Source organism: Betta splendens, chromosome 4 (assembly GCF_900634795.4).
Source record: "Betta splendens chromosome 4, fBetSpl5.4, whole genome shotgun sequence".
In the NCBI taxonomy this organism is placed as follows: domain Eukaryota; kingdom Metazoa; phylum Chordata; class Actinopteri; order Anabantiformes; family Osphronemidae; genus Betta; species Betta splendens.
In genome coordinates, this window is record NC_040884.2 from 26,442,668 (window position 1) to 26,462,587 (window position 19,920).

Sequence of the window (19,920 nt, forward strand, 5' to 3'; positions counted from 1 at the left end):
ATCCTTTTGCAGTGTCAGTATTGTAGCCTATGAGGGTTATCATGGCGTGATTATTGCTATTTGAAAACCTTACTCAATACCCTGCCTTGACAATTTGAAATATGGTCAGCTATGGCTATTTTTGATGATCTTTAGGGAGACTGACCTTTGTGTTATAAAAAAAAATAATCTATTAGGGCTCATGACAGAGCATGCAACATCTACAGTAGTTCACTAGTTTTTTTTTCTAAACTTATTATCTAATTAAACTAGGTCTGGACCAGTGACATGTGGTGAGGTTTGTGGGTGGTGAAGCATTGAGTGTTCCAGAGAGTTTTACAATTATAATAACTCAAAAGTCTTTTACACTACTCATTTGGCAGAATGCACATTACTACTGGTCAAGTTTTATAATTTATCAATAATCCTCTGTCCTCAAATCCTCTGTCCAAAAATCCTCAAATTGAGACAACATGACAATTTGAGTCTGTTCCACTGCTATATGTGTGGAAATACAACGTGAAAGGATGAGTGCCATTGCAGCGTTCTCACTGAAGGTGAGAATTTACAAAAAAAGGACTGTAGTTATAACAAATGTGTAATAAAAAACATTTTTGTTTATTTACAAAGTAAACAAATGAACGTTGTTGTGATATCCAGTTGACATGACTCAACCTTTAGACTATTCAACCTTGATGACTGACAATCTTCACTGACAGATATCAGACATCGTTCATTTCCTTGTTTTTCAGTCTACAGCCCCGTAGATGAGCTAGTACTGTCACATGACAAATAATCAAAAGAACAATCCGTAGGGACGACTCATGAAAGCTGCTCACCACAGAGCCTGGCTGTTACGTGACAAAAGAACGAGGACCTGAGGATGGACTCACAGTTGAGTGAGTTGTGAACTAATCATTTCTGTTTCCTTTCTTGCTGACTGAGTTGACAGTATGCAGCGGCCATCATGTGGCAAATACTGCATGAAAATGAATCACACTCATTACTCCAACGAATCATGGAAAATACATCACTAGTTGTCATTCAGTCAGAAGATGGAGACATTACACAGCTCTCTGGCATTAACACACTGGTTTCAATGGCTGCAGTGTTTAAATATTTCTGTGTTTTTCTGCTGTTGTCAGATGTTTGGAAGAACAGAGTCCCAAAAAACTTCCCTCCAGGTTCGTGGGCTCTGCTTGTGATTCACCTGCTGTTCACACTCTCTCTCTCTCTTTGGTTTGGGTAAGAAGACTCTGAAGCTGTGCATCCAGCAGCAGTGTCACTATCTCACTGAGGCTCATTTATTAATTGATTCTTCATAGTGTTCTTTTCTGTCCTATAATTAGTGTCATTATTTCCACCTGTGTATGTAGTATTTAAGTTCTTAGTTTTACTCCAGTCTTGGTCAGTTTGTTTATTCATGTCCCCCTCTTCATTGTGGTTCATGTTATTCCTTGTCAAGGATTAGTATGTTCTCTTTGTCTCCTCGTTTTGTGTTTGTTATGTGTTTTCAGTACCTTACCTTTTGGCCTGTGTAGGAAATGACTTTAGTTACTCTTTCATGTTTAGATTCTCATATGTTGCTCAGCTGCTGAGCCTCAGCACCGTCTTGAGTTTGTTATTACGATTCCTGCCACGAAAAAATGTCACACTGATCTTGCACTGATGGTGGTAGAGTCTGACCACTGCCTTAGTTACTAACCCAGTTTTAGTGTCTGCAATCTCCTTGGATGTTTGCTCTGCTTGATGCATGCACATGACTTGACCCTTTTCAGACTAAGATCTTTTTCACAACCATGGGTTGTGTCTTTTGACATGGTTAAGACATAAGAAGCAACTCACTTATAATAACTTATTGCCAGCTGAAAGATAATCGCCCATGCAGTAATTATCCAATAGGAGGCTCATACCTATTTGCTTAGGTAAATCTAGGTGGCGACTTTTTTTTTTGGACAGGCAGTGTATTTTCTTTGTTGCCTTTTCTTTACCTCATATTCTGATATTTAATTCAATCTTAAATATTGATACTGTACTTCTATTTGTTGGGTTATGCTTTTGGGTCCTCCCTTTAGATTGGCCCTAGCAACCTTATTCTCCCACTCATGGTGAGTGCGGCCTAGTTCTGGTTTGCCTAGTGTGTAATGTAACCCAGGTTACCAGGTTTGAATAGCGGTCCAGCTTATCAATTGATTAGTGAAGGGAATAAATGGATCAATATGGTTAATTGAAAAAAAAAGAACCCTGTAGAGAAAAAAAAAGTAATAAATTGTATTTGTGAATAATTCAACATGTATGCACAAACATGTAGGTGTATGTAAACAAACGTACAAAAGTTATCACGTCTTTAAAAAGAAAAAAACGTTTTGGCCACTTTGAATAAGTTTTCAGCAAGCCCACTTGAAACGGGAATACGAGGGGTTCATGAGATGCGGTGTGAGCGATCGGACTTTTCACGTGATACGGGTCATTCTGCCAAGCCAAAGTCAAGGTGGCTACACACTAACTTTTGCTGCAGACTGTTAGTTCTACGTGTAAGAGAGACAATTAATTTGATCTATTGTGGTCATAATCGGTGTGGGACATAGTCTCTTCGGCTGTGAAGTCGCTGGCGGACAGAGCGTTGTGCCAAAGATACAACGGACGACACCTGGATTGCTGAGGGCCTTGTGATGTGCAGTTGTGCCGAAGCATGTGTGTGTTGTGTGATGCTTGAACCTCTGGCCGGGTCTTTTTCTTTTCCTTGTTTGGATCTCCTTACTCTGAGGATCAAGTAAAGATCTCGTCTGCTGGGATTCCTCTTGGTCCTGAAGATAAAGAGGAACTCCAGTGGTCGTGGCGAGCCATCCAAAACCACCAATTGTGACTTGGAGTAGGATGTTTCTGTGTTACTGGTAGAAAAATGTCTCATACTGCCGTTAATGTGTCATTGATGTGGTTTTAATACAGTGCATAAAAAAATTGCATCTGCGTGCCAGAGTTTTACTCTTCCTTTCAATGCACGTTGCTGATACCCCTTTCTCCTAGAGCGAACTCAGACTTCTGACTCAATGGTCCACATGATAATTGGCATACCAAGAAACCGATACCTGTATCACTCAGTTATTATCCTGGACAGTAAGCGCTGAGGTGGGTTACAGTAACATACCATTTCCTAAACGCCATTGTGCGTTGAGACCGCTAAACATTCTCCCTAGGAAGGTCCGTAATTGAGCTGATGCAGGAGAATCTCAACCGTTTGAGTTTAGGAAGTGCTGCAGAAGGTTCACTATCACCCATGTCTGCACAAGGTGCCACATTTGTTGATGTGATGAATATGTAGACAGGTAACTCCTTTCCTTTATCCCGTCAGGCACAGCAACAACTGATTTGGCAAGTTTTTAGACCGAATGCCCTTTCAGACGCAACCCCTCTCTGAGGGGATTGAGTCAGCGACCTGGGCGTGAAGAGGAGGAGCGCGATGCGCTAAACACTGCCCCAAATGGCCAGGAAATATACCCAAAGTACATCTAAATGATAAAAGAAAGTAGAAAACCATGTGAATACCAGGGTGTGTAGGTGTTGCCAAATGCCAGAGTGTTAAATATATTAATACAGCATGTGTTTTTTTCTCTCTATTTGACAGGAAAGCCTTTCAGTGCTAACTCACTCAACAGTGCTGTGTCCAACATCATTTCCTGCCTGGTGTTTGGGGAGCGATTCGAGTACAGTGACAATCAGTACCAGTATAGTGTATATTAAAGACCAACAATGACATAGTGCATTAACTGGGAAGCGTGTGGATGCAGGTGAGTCCATGTGGAAGAAAGATGGGATGTTTTATGAACGACTGCATCACATTAGAAACTGTAGTTCTAACAGTGCAGCCCTCCAACCGTTGTGTTTTGCCTCGTGCAGTGTGTGTCTTTGACACATCACTTCCTGTCTGTTGGTTTTCAATGTGCTGCCCTGGTTGATGAAGTGGCTGCCTGGACCTCACAAAAGGATATTTGCATTGACACAGGAGACAATTGACTTCAAAGAGATCAAAGAGCACAAAGAAACCCCGGACCCCTCCTCACCCAGAGACTATATTGACTCCTTCCTCATAGAAATGGGCAAAGTGAGTGTTCATAAACATATGTATTATGTTAAAATAGGTCAGAAGGTCTGATTCATTTCTCTACTATTTTCTGTAACACAGAAGAAGGATGAGGATTTTGGTTTTTGGTTTTGAATTTGCACACTGGACCTATTTACAGCAGTAAAGTAGTAGTGAACCTACTACCACTACTTGAAACTGAAACAGCACCTGTATGAAGAAAGGAATGAAGTGATTATAGGATCATATTTTTTAGAAAAAAAATAGGTGTGGTGTGTTTTACTTATATATTATATATCCTGAATACGTATTTGGGGCTTTAATGACAGTTGAAGTGTTTCATCGGATTTTAATGTAAAATCTGTTCCAACACACCCTGTCAAAAGGGTTAATTAAAAAAAAAAGGCTTAAAGCAAACTAGACTTTGTCACAGTCTCTGTGAGAAATGGCCACACACTGACCCTCAATTAACTTCACCAACTGGTTTATAACAATGTACAAATACAATTAAATTAATTGGAATACTGCGGGCATGCAGAAATTCTGTCTTTTAGTGTCTGTGTTTTGACTTAACTACATCTCATAACTGCTTAAGATCAGGGCTTTTCTTACTGGCTTTTGTTTTGAAAGGGAAGCACTTTGGATATTGTGGGAGTGTCGGATCTACTGTCAGTAAAACTTATCCTGGTGGCGCAGTTACTGTAACACTCAGAAAGCAGATGGAGACTTTTTACAGTTCTCTGGGTTTAGACTGGATCAATGGCAGCAGTGTTTTCATATTTTTGTGTGTTTTCCTGCTATTGTTCGATGTTTGGAAGAACAGAGTCCCAAAAAACTTCCCTCCAGGTCCATGGGCTCTGCCTGTAATTGGAGACCTTCACCGAATAGACCCCGCCAGACTTCACCTGCAGCTCACTGAGGTACAGTGTGAGTGTCAATATACACTATGCTGGTGTTTGTGTGTGTGTTGAAAGCCAGTAACTTTATCAGTTATTTATTAGCAGGTAATAGTAGAAGAAACTAGCATCAAATATTGTAGTAAACTATTTAACAACATGCTCAATAATAATTGTCACATACTGTAGGATGTATTTGTTAAGGCATCTACACTATTATGTGATTAATTTCTACTACAGTATGTTCTCTACCTCAAATGAGTCTGTTTCTCATTGTTTAAGTGGCCAAATATTGAATTTGGGGTAAAAGAAGAAAACAGAATGTACAAGAGGATGTTTGCCAAATTGCTTTATGATGTGTGATGTTATCAGGGCCTGTGTCACCTCTGTACTGAATAGAAATACTCCTGCTCAGTTTGCAGAGAAATATGGAAACATTTACAGCCTTCGTCTGTTTGGTGGAAGGACTGTGTTCGTTACAGGCTACAAACTAGTGAGAGAAGCCCTAGTTGAAAATGGAGAAGACTACACTGATCGGCCCAGTGTTCCATTGTTCCAGGAGGTAATTGGCAATAAAGGTATAGTGTGATTGATGGATGTTGAAACCACTCATATTTGTAGTTGTAAGCAGACATTATAGTGAATATATAGATTAACATTTTTGTAGTGTTTACTTTAAATCACATTCCAATTTCTTTTGGTTCCTGTTCCTAAAAGGTCTAGTGATGTCCAATGGGTCTCCATGGAGACACCAGAGGAGGTTTGCTCTTCACACTCTCAGGAACTTTGGTTTGGGTAAAAAAACTCTGGAGCTGTGCATCCAGCAGGAGTGTCACTATCTCACTGAGGCTCTAGCACTTTACCAAGGTACAAAAGTAATACTAGCTTTTTACATATTTATGGTTTATTAAGTGATGTTTGATAGAGTTTGTGCGAGCTGAAATTTAAGTGAAGGGTTTATTTTAAAAATTGTACTTTTTATAATATTCATAACTTTGTTGTTTCAGTTAATGACAGCATTTTCATTTTTTTCTTGACTTTAGGGAATTTAGATGAAATGCCACTTCCTAAATGTCTTTTTGCATTGAGACCCTGACCCTAAACATTCTTCCTAGTTGGATTATGTTGATGAGAGATTAGCTGCTGTCTATAGTGTAGCTCAGTTACCAGGTGTAGACCTGTAATTGAGCTGATTTAGGAGAATCTGAAACATTTCTCAGTTTTGGAAGTGCTGCAAAAGGTTTACTATCACCTATGTCTGCACAATGTGCCACATTTGTTCATCCTGTGTTATAAGTATGCCCAATGTACATTGTCAGGGACTCGGGCAGGCGGCGGACCCACATGCACAGCACGGAGGCGAGGTTATAATCAACAAAAGGTTTATTTCTCGAGGCAGGGTCAGACGGTCCAGGTCATACACAAAAGGCTCGGCGAAAGTACAGACAGGGAACAGGCAAAAACTCACGGTCAGTAGATAGTTAGTCCAGGTTCTTTCACGGGCAGGATACACGGCGCAAGGCAAACAGGAACAAAACACGAGGGACACGAACACTCAGGGAAACTCAGGAAACTAGGGACGCTCAACTCAACAATCTGGCAAATGACTACGGGAACAGGAGGTGACTAAATACACAGGTGGGTGATTAACTGATTCAGTGCAGGTGAGGATAACGATCAGGTGGAGCAGGAAACAGCTGTGACAAAAACCCGGAAGTAAAACTAAAGCAGGAACAGAAACCAGGAGACTATCAAAATAAAACAGGAAGTAGTGTTACACAGGACATGGCGTGAAATATGACAAGCAGGACATGACGTGAAACAGGGAACAACTAGAAACAAAGACACAGATCATGACAGTACCCCCCCCCCTATGGCGCCTTCCACGGCGCCCACGGAAGCCCCCCCCCCCAAACCAGGGCGGGCGGAGGGTGGTCCCAGGCGGAGGGACCGAATCCCTACCCCTCAAGGTACATGAGCAGGGTGGGTGGAGGGAGGACCGGGGGAGGGCCAAAACAAGAGTCCACAAACACTACAAAAGTCCATGACCAGGAAAAACATGAAGTTCAGGGATTCCCTCACGGAGGGTGATGGCGTGGCGAGACCCTGCCCAGCAGCCGCTGAGCCAGGATGGCACTCTTAGTGCCCTTGAGCTGGGACGATGTCCCCGGGGACCACCCCGCATGGCAGCGTCCTCCAGGCGGACGCTGATCCAGGCGGTTGAGGAGTCGAGGCGGACGGCGCCGCAGGAGGCAGCGCCATCCCAGCAGCAGGATGCGCCGAGGGCGAGGCCACCAGTCCGGCAGCAAAGGCAGAGACGAGGCAGGAACCAGCGGCGTCCTCCTTGGACCACCACGACGAGAGACGTGAACCAGCGGCGTCCTCCTTGGACCACCGCGACGAGAGGCAGGAACCGAAGCAGATGCGGCCGGAGCCGGACCGCCAGGGACCGATGCAGATGCGGCCGGAGCCGGGCCGCCAGGAACCGATGCAGATGCGGCCGGAGCCGGGCCGCCAGGAACCGATGCAGATGCGGCCGGAGCCGGGCCGCCAGGAACCGATGCAGATGCGGCCGGAGCCGGGCCGCCAGGAACCGATGCAGATGCGGCCGGAGCCGGGCCGCCAGGAACCGATGCAGATGCGGCCGGAGCCGGACCGCCAGGAACCGATGCTGGTGCGGCCGGAGCCGGGACGGGAGCGACTCCCTCCTGGAGGTCGGCAGGAGCTACGACGGGAGCGACCCCCTCCTGGAGGTCGGCAGGAACTACGACGGGAGCGACCCCCTCCTGGAGGTCGGCAGGAACTACGACGGGAGCGACCCCCTCCTGGAGGTCGGCAGGAACTACGACGGGAGCGACCCCCTCCTGGAGGTCGGCAGGAACTACGACGGGAGCGACCCCCTCCTGGAGGTCGGCAGGAACTACGACGGGAGCGACCTCCTCCTGGAGGTGCGCAGGAACTGCGGCTGGCGCGACCTCCTCCTGGAGGTGCGCAGGAACTGCGGCTGGCGCGACCTCCTCCTGGAGGTGCGCAGGAACTGCGGCTGGCGCGACCTCCTCCTGGAGGTGCGCAGGAACTGCGGCTGGCGCGACCTCCTCCTGGAGGTGCGCAGGAACTGCGACTGGCGCGACCTCCTCCTGGAGGTGCGCAGGAACTGCGACTGGCGCGACCTCCTCCTGGAGGTGCGCAGGAACTGCGACTGGCGCGACCTCCTCCTGGAGGTGCGCAGGAACTGCGACTGGCGCGACCTCCTCCTGGAGGTGCGCAGGAGCTGTAGCTGGCGCGACCTCCTCCTGGAGGTGCGCAGGAGCTGCGGCTAGCGCGACCTCCTCCTGGAGGTGCGCAGGAACTGCGGCTAGCGCGACCTCCTCCTGGAGGTGCGCAGGAACTGCGGCTAGCGCGACCTCCTCCTGGAGGTGCGCAGGAACTGCGGCTAGCGCGACCTCCTCCTGGAGGTGCGCAGGAACTGCGGCTAGCGCGACCTCCTCCTGGAGGTGCGCAGGACCTGCGGCTAGCGCGACCTCCTCCTGGAGGTGCGCAGGAACTGCGACTGGCGCGACCTCCTCCTGGAGGTGCGCAGGAACTGCGACTGGCGCGACCTCCTCCTGGAGGTGCGCAGGAACTACGGCTGGCGCGACCTCCTCCTGGGGGCCGGCGGGCGCTGCGGCTCCACGGGTGACGGGGACTGGAACGACCGCTACAGGGCCGACAGGAACGGGGACTGGAACGACCGCTACAGGGCCGACAGGAACGGGGACTGGAACGACCGCTACAGGGCCGACAGGAACGGGGACTGGAACGACCGCTACAGGGTCGACAGGAACGGGGACTGGAACGACCGCTACAGGGTCGACAGGAACGGGGACTGGAACGACCGCTACAGGGTCGACAGGAACGGGGTCAAAGACAGGGGTGACCTCTGCTTGGCCTACGGGAACGCCCTCTACTTGGCCTACGGGAACGCCCTCAACTTGGCCTACGGGAACGCCCTCAACTTGGCCTTCGGGAACGCCCTCAACTTGGCCTACGGGAACGCCCTCAACTTGGTCGACAGGGACAGGAACTGGAACGACCTCAACTTGGTCGACAGGGACAGGAACTGGAACGACCTCAACTTGGTCGACAGGAACTGGAACGACCTCAACATGGCCGACAGGAACTGGAACGACCTCAACATGGCCGACAGGAACTGGAACGACCTCAACATGGCCGACAGGAACTGGAACGACCTCAACATGGCCGACAGGGACAGGAACGACCTTTAACGGGCCGACAGGGACAGGAACGACCTTTAACGGATCGACAGGAACTGGAACGACCGCAACATGGCCGACAGGGACTGGAGCGACCGCAACATGGCCGACAGGGACTGGAGCGACCGCAACATGGCCGACAGGGACTGGAGCGACCGCAACATGGCCGACAGGGACTGGAACGGCCTCTACTTGGCCGACAGGAACTAGAACGGCGTCCTCCTCTGAGGAGCCGACAGGAACTGGAACTAGAACGGCCTCAATATGGCCGACGGGAACAGGGACGGCGTCCTCCTCTGAGGAGCCGACAGGAACTAGAACGGCCGCAACATGGCCGACAGGGACTGGAACGGCCGCAACATGGCCGACAGGGACTGGAGCGGCGTCCCCTCCGGAGCTGGCATGACAGCTTACAGCTGCCGAGCTCGACGGGGGAGACGTCGGGCCTGATTGGGTGGGGTTAACAGTCGTCAGACGGACAGCGCCCTCTGACGGGGACAAGGACGGAACTGGGGTCAGGACAACACACGACTGATCTGGGGTCTGGGCAACACACGGCTGATCAGGGGTCTGGGCAACACACGGCTGATCTGGGGTCTGGGCAACACACGGCTGATCTGGGGTCTGGGCAACACACGGCTGATCTGGGGTCTGGGCAACACACGGCTGATCTGGGGTCTGGGCAACACACGGCTGATCTGGGGTCTGGGCAACACACGGCTGATCTGGGGTCTGGGCAACACACGGCTGATCTGGGGTCTGGGCAACACACGGCTGATCTGGGGTCTGGGCAACACACGGCTGAACTGGGGTCTGGGCAACACACGGCTGAACTGGGGTCTGGACTAGGTTCGACTGGGCTGGGGCCTGGAGACGACAGGGCTGCACCGGGGCATGAGTAACACACGGTTTAACTGGGGTCTGGGCAACGCGCGGCTGAACTGGGGTCTGGGCAGCGCGCGGCTGAACTGGGGTCTGGGCAGCGCGCGGCTGAACTGGGGTCTGGGCAGCGCGCGGCTGAACTGGAGACTGAGCAGCGCGCGGCTGACTTGGAAACTGAGCAGCGCGCGGCTGACTTGGAAACTGAGCAGCGCGCGGCTGAACTGGAGACTGAGCAGCGCGCGGCTGAACTGGAGGCTGAGCAGCGCGCGGCTGACTTGGAGGCTGAGCAGCGCGCGGCTGACTTGGAGGCTGAGCGGCGCGCGGCTGAACTGGAGGCTGAGCAGCGCGCGGCTGACTTGGAGGCTGAGCAGCGCGCGGCGGAACTGGAGACTGAGCAGCGCGCGGCTGAACTGGAGGCTGAGGACCGCGTGAGAGCAGGAAATCCTCCCAGGGAAATAACCATGGAGCTGGGCAGGTTGGTGTAGGCACGACGATCCGACGGGGCGGGGAGGAGGAAACCGAAACCATAGGCGGTGCGACTGGCGCTGGCGTGGTACAGAGCGTGTCGCTTAATTCATCAAACTTCGCGCATAGTCGCTCGTAGAGGCGATGAACGCTGGGGTGATCTAACGCGGTGTCATCGTCCTCCAGCGTCACTATTGCCACCTCTACGGCGCTGCGCTGATCCTCCGAGTTACTAGCCCGTCGGTAATCCTCCGCAAGGATCTCGAAATACTTATGTAGGTCGCTGGGTAGCTCGGCGCAGGTAAACTCCATACTTCCGCGGGAGAGTTATATTCGCCGTAAAAAAAACAAGGAAAAACAGTCACTGACCTGACCGGAGGCTAAGTGCTGGCTGGGTCCAAGTTTGGCCAGATTGTTCTGTCAGGGACTCGGGCAGGCGGCGGACCCACATGCACAGCACGGAGGCGAGGTTATAATCAACAAAAGGTTTATTTCTCGAGGCAGGGTCAGACGGTCCAGGTCATACACAAAAGGCTCGGCGAAAGTACAGACAGGGAACAGGCAAAAACTCACGGTCAGTAGATAGTTAGTCCAGGTTCTTTCACGGGCAGGATACACGGCGCAAGGCAAACAGGAACAAAACACGAGGGACACGAACACTCAGGGAAACTCAGGAAACTAGGGACGCTCAACTCAACAATCTGGCAAATGACTACGGGAACAGGAGGTGACTAAATACACAGGTGGGTGATTAACTGATTCAGTGCAGGTGAGGATAACGATCAGGTGGAGCAGGAAACAGCTGTGACAAAAACCTAAAGTAGTAAAACTAAAGCAGGAACAGAAACCAGGAGACTATCAAAATAAAACAGGAAGTAGTGTTACACAGGACATGGCGTGAAATATGACAAGCAGGACATGACGTGAAACAGGGAACAACTAGAAACAAAGACACAGATCATGACATACATCTAGTTTAAAGAAAATAGAAAACCCTGAGAATACCAAAATATGTAGGTGTTTGCAAATGTTTCATGCCATGTTAAATATATGAATACAGTAGTTGTTTCATATAGTGTTTTTTTTCTCTATATTTGACAGGAAAGCCTATCAGTGCTAACTCACTCATCAACAGCGCTGTGTCCAACATCATTTCTTGCCTGGTGTTTGGGGAGCGATTCGAGTACAGTGACAAGCAGTACCAGTATATATTAAAGACCAACAACGACATAGTGCATCAACTGGGAAGCGTGTGGATGCAGGTGAGTGCATGTGGAAGAAAGATGGGACAATATCAATTTTACGAACGACTGCATCACATTAGAAACTGTAGTTGTGACAGTCCAGCCGTTGTGTTTTGCCTTGTGCAGTGTGTGTCTTTGTCACATCACTTCCTGTCTATAGGTCTTCAATGCGCTGCCCTGGTTGATGAAGTGGCTGCCTGGACCTCACAAGAGGATATTTACATTGACACAGGAGATAGTTGACTTTGTAAAGATTAAGATCAAAGAGCACAAAGAAACACTGGACCCCTCCTCACCCAGAGACTATATTGACTCCTTCCTCATAGAAATGGGAGAGGTGACTTACGTGACCTCAGCAAATGTATTATGTTAAAATAGGTCAGAAGGTTTGATCTATTTCTCTACCATATTCTACTGTCACATAGAAGGAGGACAATGCTTCAGGGTTTGATTTAAACAACTTGTGTATTTGCACACTGGACCTGTTTGGTGCTGGTAGTGAAACTACTACCACTACTTTACACTGGGGACTGTTGTACATGATCTACTACCCTCACATACAAGGTGTGTTTATCTGCATGGGTTTACTCTTGAACATCTTGACATCATACACAGTTCACAGATTCACTGTTTCCTGTTTCCACTTTGAACAGAGCGAGTCCAGGCTGAGATAGATGCTGTGGTTGGTTCCTCCAGACAACCTTCTGTGTCTGACAGAGACAACATGCCCTACACTAATGCTGTCATCCATGAGATCCAGAGACTGGGTGATATCACCCCCATTGGTGCATTTCACATGACAAATAGAGACACCACCCTCAACAACTACACAATCCCACAGGTACAGGACACACAACTGAGAAGTAATTGTTTTGTGTCCTTCAGTCTTAAGCCTTTTAGAGTATTCTTTCTGCCCTTTATATGTTTTACGGGTTTCAATTATCTGCTTCTTTAGGGCACTGCTGTCATGCCAAACTTAAGCTCTGTCCTACACGATGAGTCAATGTGGGAAACTCCACATTCCTTCAACCCTCAACACTTTCTAGACCAGGATGGTAAATTTAGGAAGAGAGAGGCCTTCCTTCCTTTTGCAGCAGGTGAGTCAATGCAAATACTAATTTCAGCTACAGCTTGTTTAATAGAGGTCAAAGAAAATTAATAAGCAAGATAAATCTGAAATTAATACAGTATATCAACTATGTTTTGCCTGTGTTTGACAGAAGCTTATTCTCTTTCTCCTTTTGTGTCAATCAGCTCATGTAGTGTTGTGTGTCCTCAGGTAAGCGTGTGTGTCTCGGGGAACAACTGGCCAGGATGGAGCTGTTCCTCTTCTTCACCTCCCTCCTTCAGAGGTTTTCCTTCTCACCAGCTCCTGGAGAGCAGCCCAGTCTGGAGTTCAAGCTGGGAGCGACTCGTTACCCAAAACCTTACCACCTCTGTGCTGTACCACGATGAACTGTCAGAAAAAACATCTTGTGTTACAACAGAACAAAACAAAAAACGTTTAATTACCTTCAAATATGGTTTGATACTTTGTTTTATGATGATAGACTTCTGAGTTGCAATATAAAAATTCAATGACAATTTTATGATACTTCTTAAAATTGCACTGGTAATATGTCCCCCTATGCTTTGAAAACATGCATGAACTGTGAACATCTCACCAACTTTCCCTTCTTTTTTAAGCCAATCAAAACAAAAGAAAAACAGTAAAGTTTATAAAGTCAGTGCTTCTACATTCATGAGATACTTTGTTTTTCAAAGCCTTTGACCGATTTACACACTGTGTAATGGGGCAGCTCACCTTATCTATGGGAGGAGTGGGCTGAAGTTTGAACTCTAGCAGCTGTTTGTGTGTGACGCACAATCCAAAGTATCCTAAGCCTGTTTTAAAGCTAGTCCTCATTTATAACAAAGCATTTTACAATGTCAGTTAAAATTGAATGTGGTAAGTACACCTAGCCTTTTGGGCCCTCAGGTAAGGTCCCAGCCCATTCAGGTGAGCAGTTCACGCTACGTCCTGGGCCTAAAAGGTTATTTTGATGAGTAGCAATAAAACAATTTACTATCTACAAGATACTTTGTACAGACTTCTTTTTATTGTACTTATGCTAAAGCTGAAACCATTACAACTGCAAGGATTAGCTAGAAGAAAACAGGTTAGGATCTAGTGTTTACCATGATGATGAGCTCCCACTATGACCTCTGACCTCTTTCTACGGCCACAATAAAAAGTCTGACCTTGAACTTAAATTGAGCCTCAATGACACATTAATACAGAGGTATTTGTTTCAGTGATACTGAATCCATAGAGGTTTGCATGTCTCATTCTAGGTAAATTTTAGGCGTAACAAACAAATGAAGCCTAACCGTATAAAGCGCTTTAAGGATGCGTTTCGAGCGGAGATTGCAGCGTTTATTTTGAAAGGATGCATGGAAGCGGAAGTTTATAGTTTGTGTTTGGCTCAATAAAAACATTGCGTCTGTTTATTCGACTAGCTTGTATGAAGTTTTGTCACCTAACTTATATTAAACCGGAGCCAACAAATGGCCGCACTGAGCAGCGTAGCGGGTCTGGACTGGCTGGACGGCAGCACTCTTATAATATTTCTGTGCGTTTTCCTGCTCATTTCCGCTGTTTGGGAAAACAGAGTGGCGCAGAACTTTCCTCCCGGACCGTGGACGCTGCCTCTGGTCGGCGACGTCTTTCGCGTCAGTCCCAGCAACTTTCACCTGGATCTCAAAGAGGTACAGTTCGAGTCCCAGTCCAAACTCACAGGAGCCTATTTAATGGAAAGAGGAGAGGGAAGTAGGCAGAGTCGATTGAAAAAAAAAGCCTCTGACTGGACCGGACCTGTGCATCAGCAACTGCAGGGTTAACTCCCATGTTGCGCATAGATCATTAAGAGGCGACTACAAATCCAATCCTGTAGTTCTTAAATGCAAAGAGTGACATTACTGAGCTTTGAGTCATTGGAAAAGAAACATTCTAGGACACGACTTGAGCTCAATTAGCAAACAATTACAAAGCTGAAAACACTAGGCATCACAGTGTAACACACATCAATCGGAATCAGGATAGATAAAAGCGCCTGAATCAATTCTGAGTTATGGAACGATGGATCCACTGAAAAATGAAAGAATGGGTCAAAGAGGAGGAGGAGAAAATCAGTCTCAGATGAAGTTGGAGCCACTGTAGTTGTACTGTAGTTGACAGTGTCCTTGTCCATGATGACTATGAGGAAGGCTGGACAACGAGTGCAGCCACATCTGAGTGGCTTTACCGTCGCCTCCATCATCATAACCTTCAGGGAGGAAACAGGTCGGTTACTTACAGCAGTGTTGCTCTGTATGGGAGGCCGAATGTAAAAGGAGCACCTATAACTATTTATCTCACGTTTAAGTAAATGACACCACATGTTTTCTCACATTTAGTTAAATGTGCAAAAGTCTAAATGTAAATGTTAAATGTTAAATGTTACATGTTACATGTTACATGTTAAATGTTAAATGTAAATGTTAAATGTAAATGTTAAATGTTAAATGTAAATGTTAAATGTGAAATGTAAATGTTAAATGTTAAATGTAAATGTTAAATGTTGGCCGAGTGTAAAACTGAATATTCATGAATGGGCAAGTAGACTCCACCCCTACCCTCAAACAGCGCTGGTCTCAGATCAGAGACGCGAACTCAAACATCTCAAACAGTGCACGCAAACCCCGCCCACATCTGACCTGGAAACTTTAGTTTTTAGCGTGGACGTAACTTCGGCTAGCTAGTAAAGTTAGCCAACTAATTCTCCACCGGCGCCACAGAAATATTCTAATTCCGCTAAAGGGGAGGGAGTCGGAGCTGGCGGCCATGATGGCTTCGACTTCAGGCTTCTCTCCAGTATTGTCATCCACCGATCCAGAGTCAGATGTGGGCGGAGCTATGCGTACTGTTTGAGGTGTTTGAGTCTGCGTCACTTACCTAGGATCATAGGGGGTGGAGTCTACTTAAATATTCAGTTCGATCATTTAGCATTTACATTTAACATTTACATTTAACATTTACATTTAACATTTACACCTAACATTTACGTTTAGACTTTTGCACATTTAGCTAAATGTGGGAAAACATGTTGTCATCTAGTTATATCTGAGAAAACTAGTAATAGGTGCTCCTTTTACATTCGGCACCCCATAGGTCTGTGCAGTAACGTTAGAGTGCAGACACTGGAGCAGCCTCACTACGTTGTTGGTTAGAATGATGTCAGCTTCCATCGTATCTGGTTTACATATAACCTGAGCTTTTCCAAGATCTTTTGACTTTTGGTCTGGAACAGAACCTACGAAGAAAAGATTAAAGTGGTTAAAGAATCAGATTTTTAAAAAAGGACAACAGGGGGATGGTGTGTTTTATATGATCTGAGTGACTAATAGAAGAAGCTACAGACATGTTGTATGCTCAAAGATAAAAATGAAAGAAAACATGGAGTTTCAATTCTCTGTCTGGGCTCTATTGACAGTTTAAGTGTTTTACCTGATTTTATAAATAATAAAATAATATAATAAAATGAAATCTGTTCCAACACACGTTGTCTTAATTTCTCTATGAGAAACAGCCACAGACTCATCCTCAGTTGACTTTTACACCAAGTGGTCTGTAAAAATGTATAGATACAATTAAATAAATTGTAATGAAGCTGACATGCAGAAGTTAAGTGTATTTTAGTGTTTGTGTTTATAATTATTTGCATTTTTATTAACTTGTTTGGATCAGGGTTTTTCCTACTAGCTTTTATTTTGAAAGGTCAGCACTTTAGATATTGTGGGAGTGTCGGATCTACTGTCAGTAAATTTAACCTGGGTGGCGCAGTTAACAATCTGCGAGAAGATGGAGACTTTTTACAGTTCTCTGGGTTTAGACTGGATCAATGGCAGCAGTGTTTTAATATTTGTGTGTGTTTTTCTGCTGTGGTTCGATGTTTGGAAGAACAGAGTCCCAAAAAACTTCCCTCCAGGTCCATGGTCTCTGCCTGTGATTGGAGACCTTCACCGCATCAGACCCTCCAGACTTCACCTGCAGCTGACTGAGGTACAGTGTGAATGTCAATCTACACTATGATGGTGTGTGTGTGTGTTGAAAGATAATAACCTTACCAGTTATTTTTTAGCAGGTAATAGTGGAATAAACTAACATCAAATATTGTAGTAGACTATTTAATCACAAATACTCATTTGACGTAATGTTGGCATGAGTTAATATATCCTGAAGTGTGAGATTATGTCAAAATATGTAATTTAGTTTAATGAGTTGATTGAATATTATGAAAGGAAAAAAATAGATTTCCATGTTTGTGTTTGTGTGAAGCACATATGACAACTTCTATGAGGTTTTGGTAGCAGCATACAATATATTGGCTTTAGTTTAAACTTTAGCTCGATTGATTGGCTTTGTGACGTCTGATGTTATCAGGATATGTGTCACCTCTGAACTGAACAGCAATACTTGTGCTCAGTTTGCAGAGAAATATGGAAACGTTTACAGCCTTCGTCTGTTTGGTGGAAGGACTGTGATCGTTACAGGCTACAAACTGGTGAGAGAAGCCCTAGTTGAAAATGGAGAAGACTACACTGATCGACCAGTTGTGCCCATATTTCAGGAATTAACTGGCAATAAAGGTATTGTGCGATGACGCACTGTGCGATTGATGCACATTGAACACACTGATAATTGTACTTGTTTTTTATAGATTAACATTGAGTTTATGGATAAGTAGGGTTTGCTCTAAATCACATTTCACTTTGTCTACTTGTGTTCCTTAAAGGTCTTGTGATGACGAACGGTTCTCCATGGAGACACCAGAGGAGGTTTGCTCTTCACACTCTCAGGAACTTTGGTTTGGGTAAGAAGACTCTGGAGCTGTGCATCCAGCAGGAGTGTCACTATCTCACTGAGGCTCTAGCGCTTCACCAAGGTACCAAACTGATAGTAGCTCTTTACATTTTTATGGTTTATTAAGTGATGTTTGGTAGAGTCTGTATGAAAAGTGTAATTTGAAAAACACATGTACTTATTTATAATATTTAATATCTTGCGGTGATTCACATAATGAAAGCATTTTCAATTTTGTCTTAACCTGTCTGTTTAATCTACCCCAAGACCCGCAGGGGATTTAAGAGGCACTCAATTCCTTGACTGGAGATAACATTGTTTTGCATTAAATTATATAAGAACAGTATGTATTTTCTATATTTAACAGGAAAGCCTTTGAGTGCTAACTCACTCATCAACAGTGCTGTGTCCAACATCATTTCCTGCCTGGTGTTTGGGGAGAGATTCGAGTACAGTGACAAGCAGTTCCAGTACATATTGAAGAACAACAATGACACAGTGCATGAAATGGGAAGTTTGTGGATTCAGGTGAGTCCATGTGGGTTTTATGAACGACTGCATGAAAGAGGTGATGATAACAGTGATACAAATATGAAGTCAGTCTGTTTAATAAAAAAATCTATACAATACATACAATATACTTTAAGATGTGTCATCATACTGTTAGACAAGTCCTACAGTAAATGTTTAACTCTATACTGTAGGTCTTCAATGCGCTGCCCTGGTTGATGAAGTGGCTGCCTGGACCTCACAAGAGAATAGTTGCAATGTCACAGGAGACAATTGACTTTGCAAAGTTTAAGATCAAAGAGCACAAAGAAACCCTGGACCCCTCCTCACCCAGAGACTATATTGACTCCTTCCTCATAGAAATGGGAGAGGTGAGTGTTTATAAGCACGTTTTTTATGTTAAAATAGGTTAAAAGATCTGATTCATTTCTTTACCATCTTACAGAAGGAGGATTGGGATTTAGGTTTTGAATTGGAAAACTTATGTGCTTGCACAATGGACCTGTTTGGTGCTGGAACTGAAACTACTACCACTACTTTACACTGGGGACTGTTGTACATGATCTACTACCCTCACATACAAGGTGTGTTTGTCTGCCTTTTGTTTACTCTTGAACATCTTGACATCACACAGTTCACAGATTCACTGTTTCCTGTTTTCACTGTGAACAGAGCGAGTCCAGGCTGAGATAGATGCTGTGGTTGGTTCCTCCAGACAACCTTCTGCGTCTGACAGAGACAACATGCCCTACACTAATGCTGTCATCCATGAGATCCAGAGATTTGGTGACATCGTACCAGTTGGTGTGTTTCGCATGACAAACAAAGACACTATCCTCAAGAACTACACAATCCCAAAGGTAGAGGACACGCTTTATGTACTTCGAAAATGACCCTGTTATGTCTTTTATATGTGACATTACATGTTTTACTAATTTAAATTATTTGCTTCCTTCAATATTGTTTCTTCAGGGCACCATAATCTTACCTTTACTAAACTCTGTCCTACATGATGAGTCAACATGGGAAACTCCACACTCCTTCAACCCTCAACACTTTCTAGACCAGGATGGTAAATTTAGGAAGAGAGAGGCTTTCCTTCCCTTTGCAGCAGGTGAATCACTACTAGTCCAAAGCTGCAATGGTATTTGACAACAATTTCCATAAAATTTTGTGTGTGATTTTTTTTGTTGTGTGCCTTCAGGTAAGCGTGTGTGTCTCGGGGAACAACTGGCCAGGATGGAGCTGTTCCTCTTCTTCACCTCCCTCCTTCAGAGGTTTTCCTTCTCACCAGCTCCTGGAGAGCAGCCCAGTCTGGAGTTCAAGCTGGGAGCGACTCGCTACCCAAAACCTTACCACCTCTGTGCTGTACCACGATGAATAGTCAGAAAATGAACCATCTTGTGTTATAACAGAACAAAAAAAAACAACGTTTAATCCCCTTCAAATATGATTTGATACTTTGTTTTATGATGATAGATTTCTGAGTTGCAATATTAATAAATCAATGACAATTTTATGATACTTCTTAAAGTTGCACTGGTAATATATCACCTATACTTTGAAAACATGCATGGACTGTGAACATCTCACCAACTTTCCCTTCTTTTTTAAGCCAATCAAAACAAAAGAAAAACAGTAAAGTTTATAAAGTCAGTGCTTCTACATTCATGAGACACTTTGTTTTTCAAAGCCTTTGACCGATTTACACACTGGGTAATGGGGCAGC

The 19,920-nt window shown here is 45.6% G+C and overlaps 2 protein-coding genes and 1 non-coding gene across 6 annotated transcripts; all 3 read left to right on the forward strand.

The window, feature by feature from the left end:
• LOC114854856 (U4 spliceosomal RNA) lies at window positions 1–140 on the forward strand. Its single transcript, XR_003785834.1, has one exon. It is a non-coding gene; the product is annotated as a U4 spliceosomal RNA (small nuclear RNA).
• Window positions 141–4,734: 4,594 nt separating this feature from the next.
• Window positions 4,735–13,877, forward strand: LOC114853163 (cytochrome P450 2J4-like). Of its 4 annotated transcripts, none has more exons than XM_055508407.1 (9): window positions 4,735–4,980; window positions 5,372–5,534; window positions 5,674–5,823; window positions 11,658–11,818; window positions 11,961–12,137; window positions 12,226–12,364; window positions 12,454–12,641; window positions 12,756–12,897; window positions 13,055–13,188. In XM_055508407.1, the coding sequence occupies exons 1-9, from the start codon at window positions 4,780–4,782 to the stop codon at window positions 13,081–13,083; spliced, it is 1,350 nt and encodes a 449-aa protein (XP_055364382.1). In that variant the 5' UTR covers window positions 4,735–4,779; the 3' UTR covers window positions 13,084–13,188. The 4 variants fall into 4 exon arrangements, with proteins under 4 accessions (XP_055364382.1, XP_029002035.1, XP_055364383.1 ...); XM_029146202.3 differs by having other exon boundaries at window positions 4,737–4,980; window positions 13,080–13,877; XM_055508408.1 differs by having other exon boundaries at window positions 4,847–4,987; window positions 13,080–13,877.
• Window positions 13,878–16,624: 2,747 nt separating this feature from the next.
• LOC114853164 (cytochrome P450 2J5-like) lies at window positions 16,625–19,715 on the forward strand. The gene is made up of 9 exons (XM_029146203.3): window positions 16,625–16,880; window positions 17,305–17,467; window positions 17,614–17,763; window positions 18,049–18,209; window positions 18,386–18,562; window positions 18,637–18,775; window positions 18,864–19,051; window positions 19,164–19,305; window positions 19,396–19,715. The coding sequence occupies exons 1-9, from the start codon at window positions 16,680–16,682 to the stop codon at window positions 19,569–19,571; spliced, it is 1,497 nt and encodes a 498-aa protein (XP_029002036.1). The 5' UTR covers window positions 16,625–16,679; the 3' UTR covers window positions 19,572–19,715.
• The last annotated feature ends 205 nt before the right edge of the window (window positions 19,716–19,920 follow it).

What these genes read in the sequence shown, in the direction of transcription:
- LOC114853163 (XM_029146202.3), top strand. Translation starts at nt 4,780, where the DNA reads ATGGAGACTTTTTACAGTTCTCTGGGTTTAGACTGGATCAATGGCAGC. An exon ending in TTCACCTGCAGCTCACTGAG is followed by an intron (nt 4,981 to 5,371) that starts GTACAGTGTGAG and finishes ACTCCTGCTCAG; the next exon opens with TTTGCAGAGAAATATGGAAA. An exon ending in TCCTCATAGAAATGGGAGAG is followed by an intron (nt 12,138 to 12,225) that starts GTGACTTACGTG and finishes ACTGTCACATAG; the next exon opens with AAGGAGGACAATGCTTCAGG.
- LOC114853164 (XM_029146203.3), top strand. Translation starts at nt 16,680, where the DNA reads ATGGAGACTTTTTACAGTTCTCTGGGTTTAGACTGGATCAATGGCAGC. An exon ending in GGCTCTAGCGCTTCACCAAG is followed by an intron (nt 17,764 to 18,048) that starts GTACCAAACTGA and finishes TATATTTAACAG; the next exon opens with GAAAGCCTTTGAGTGCTAAC. An exon ending in TTTCCTTCCCTTTGCAGCAG is followed by an intron (nt 19,306 to 19,395) that starts GTGAATCACTAC and finishes GTGTGCCTTCAG; the next exon opens with GTAAGCGTGTGTGTCTCGGG.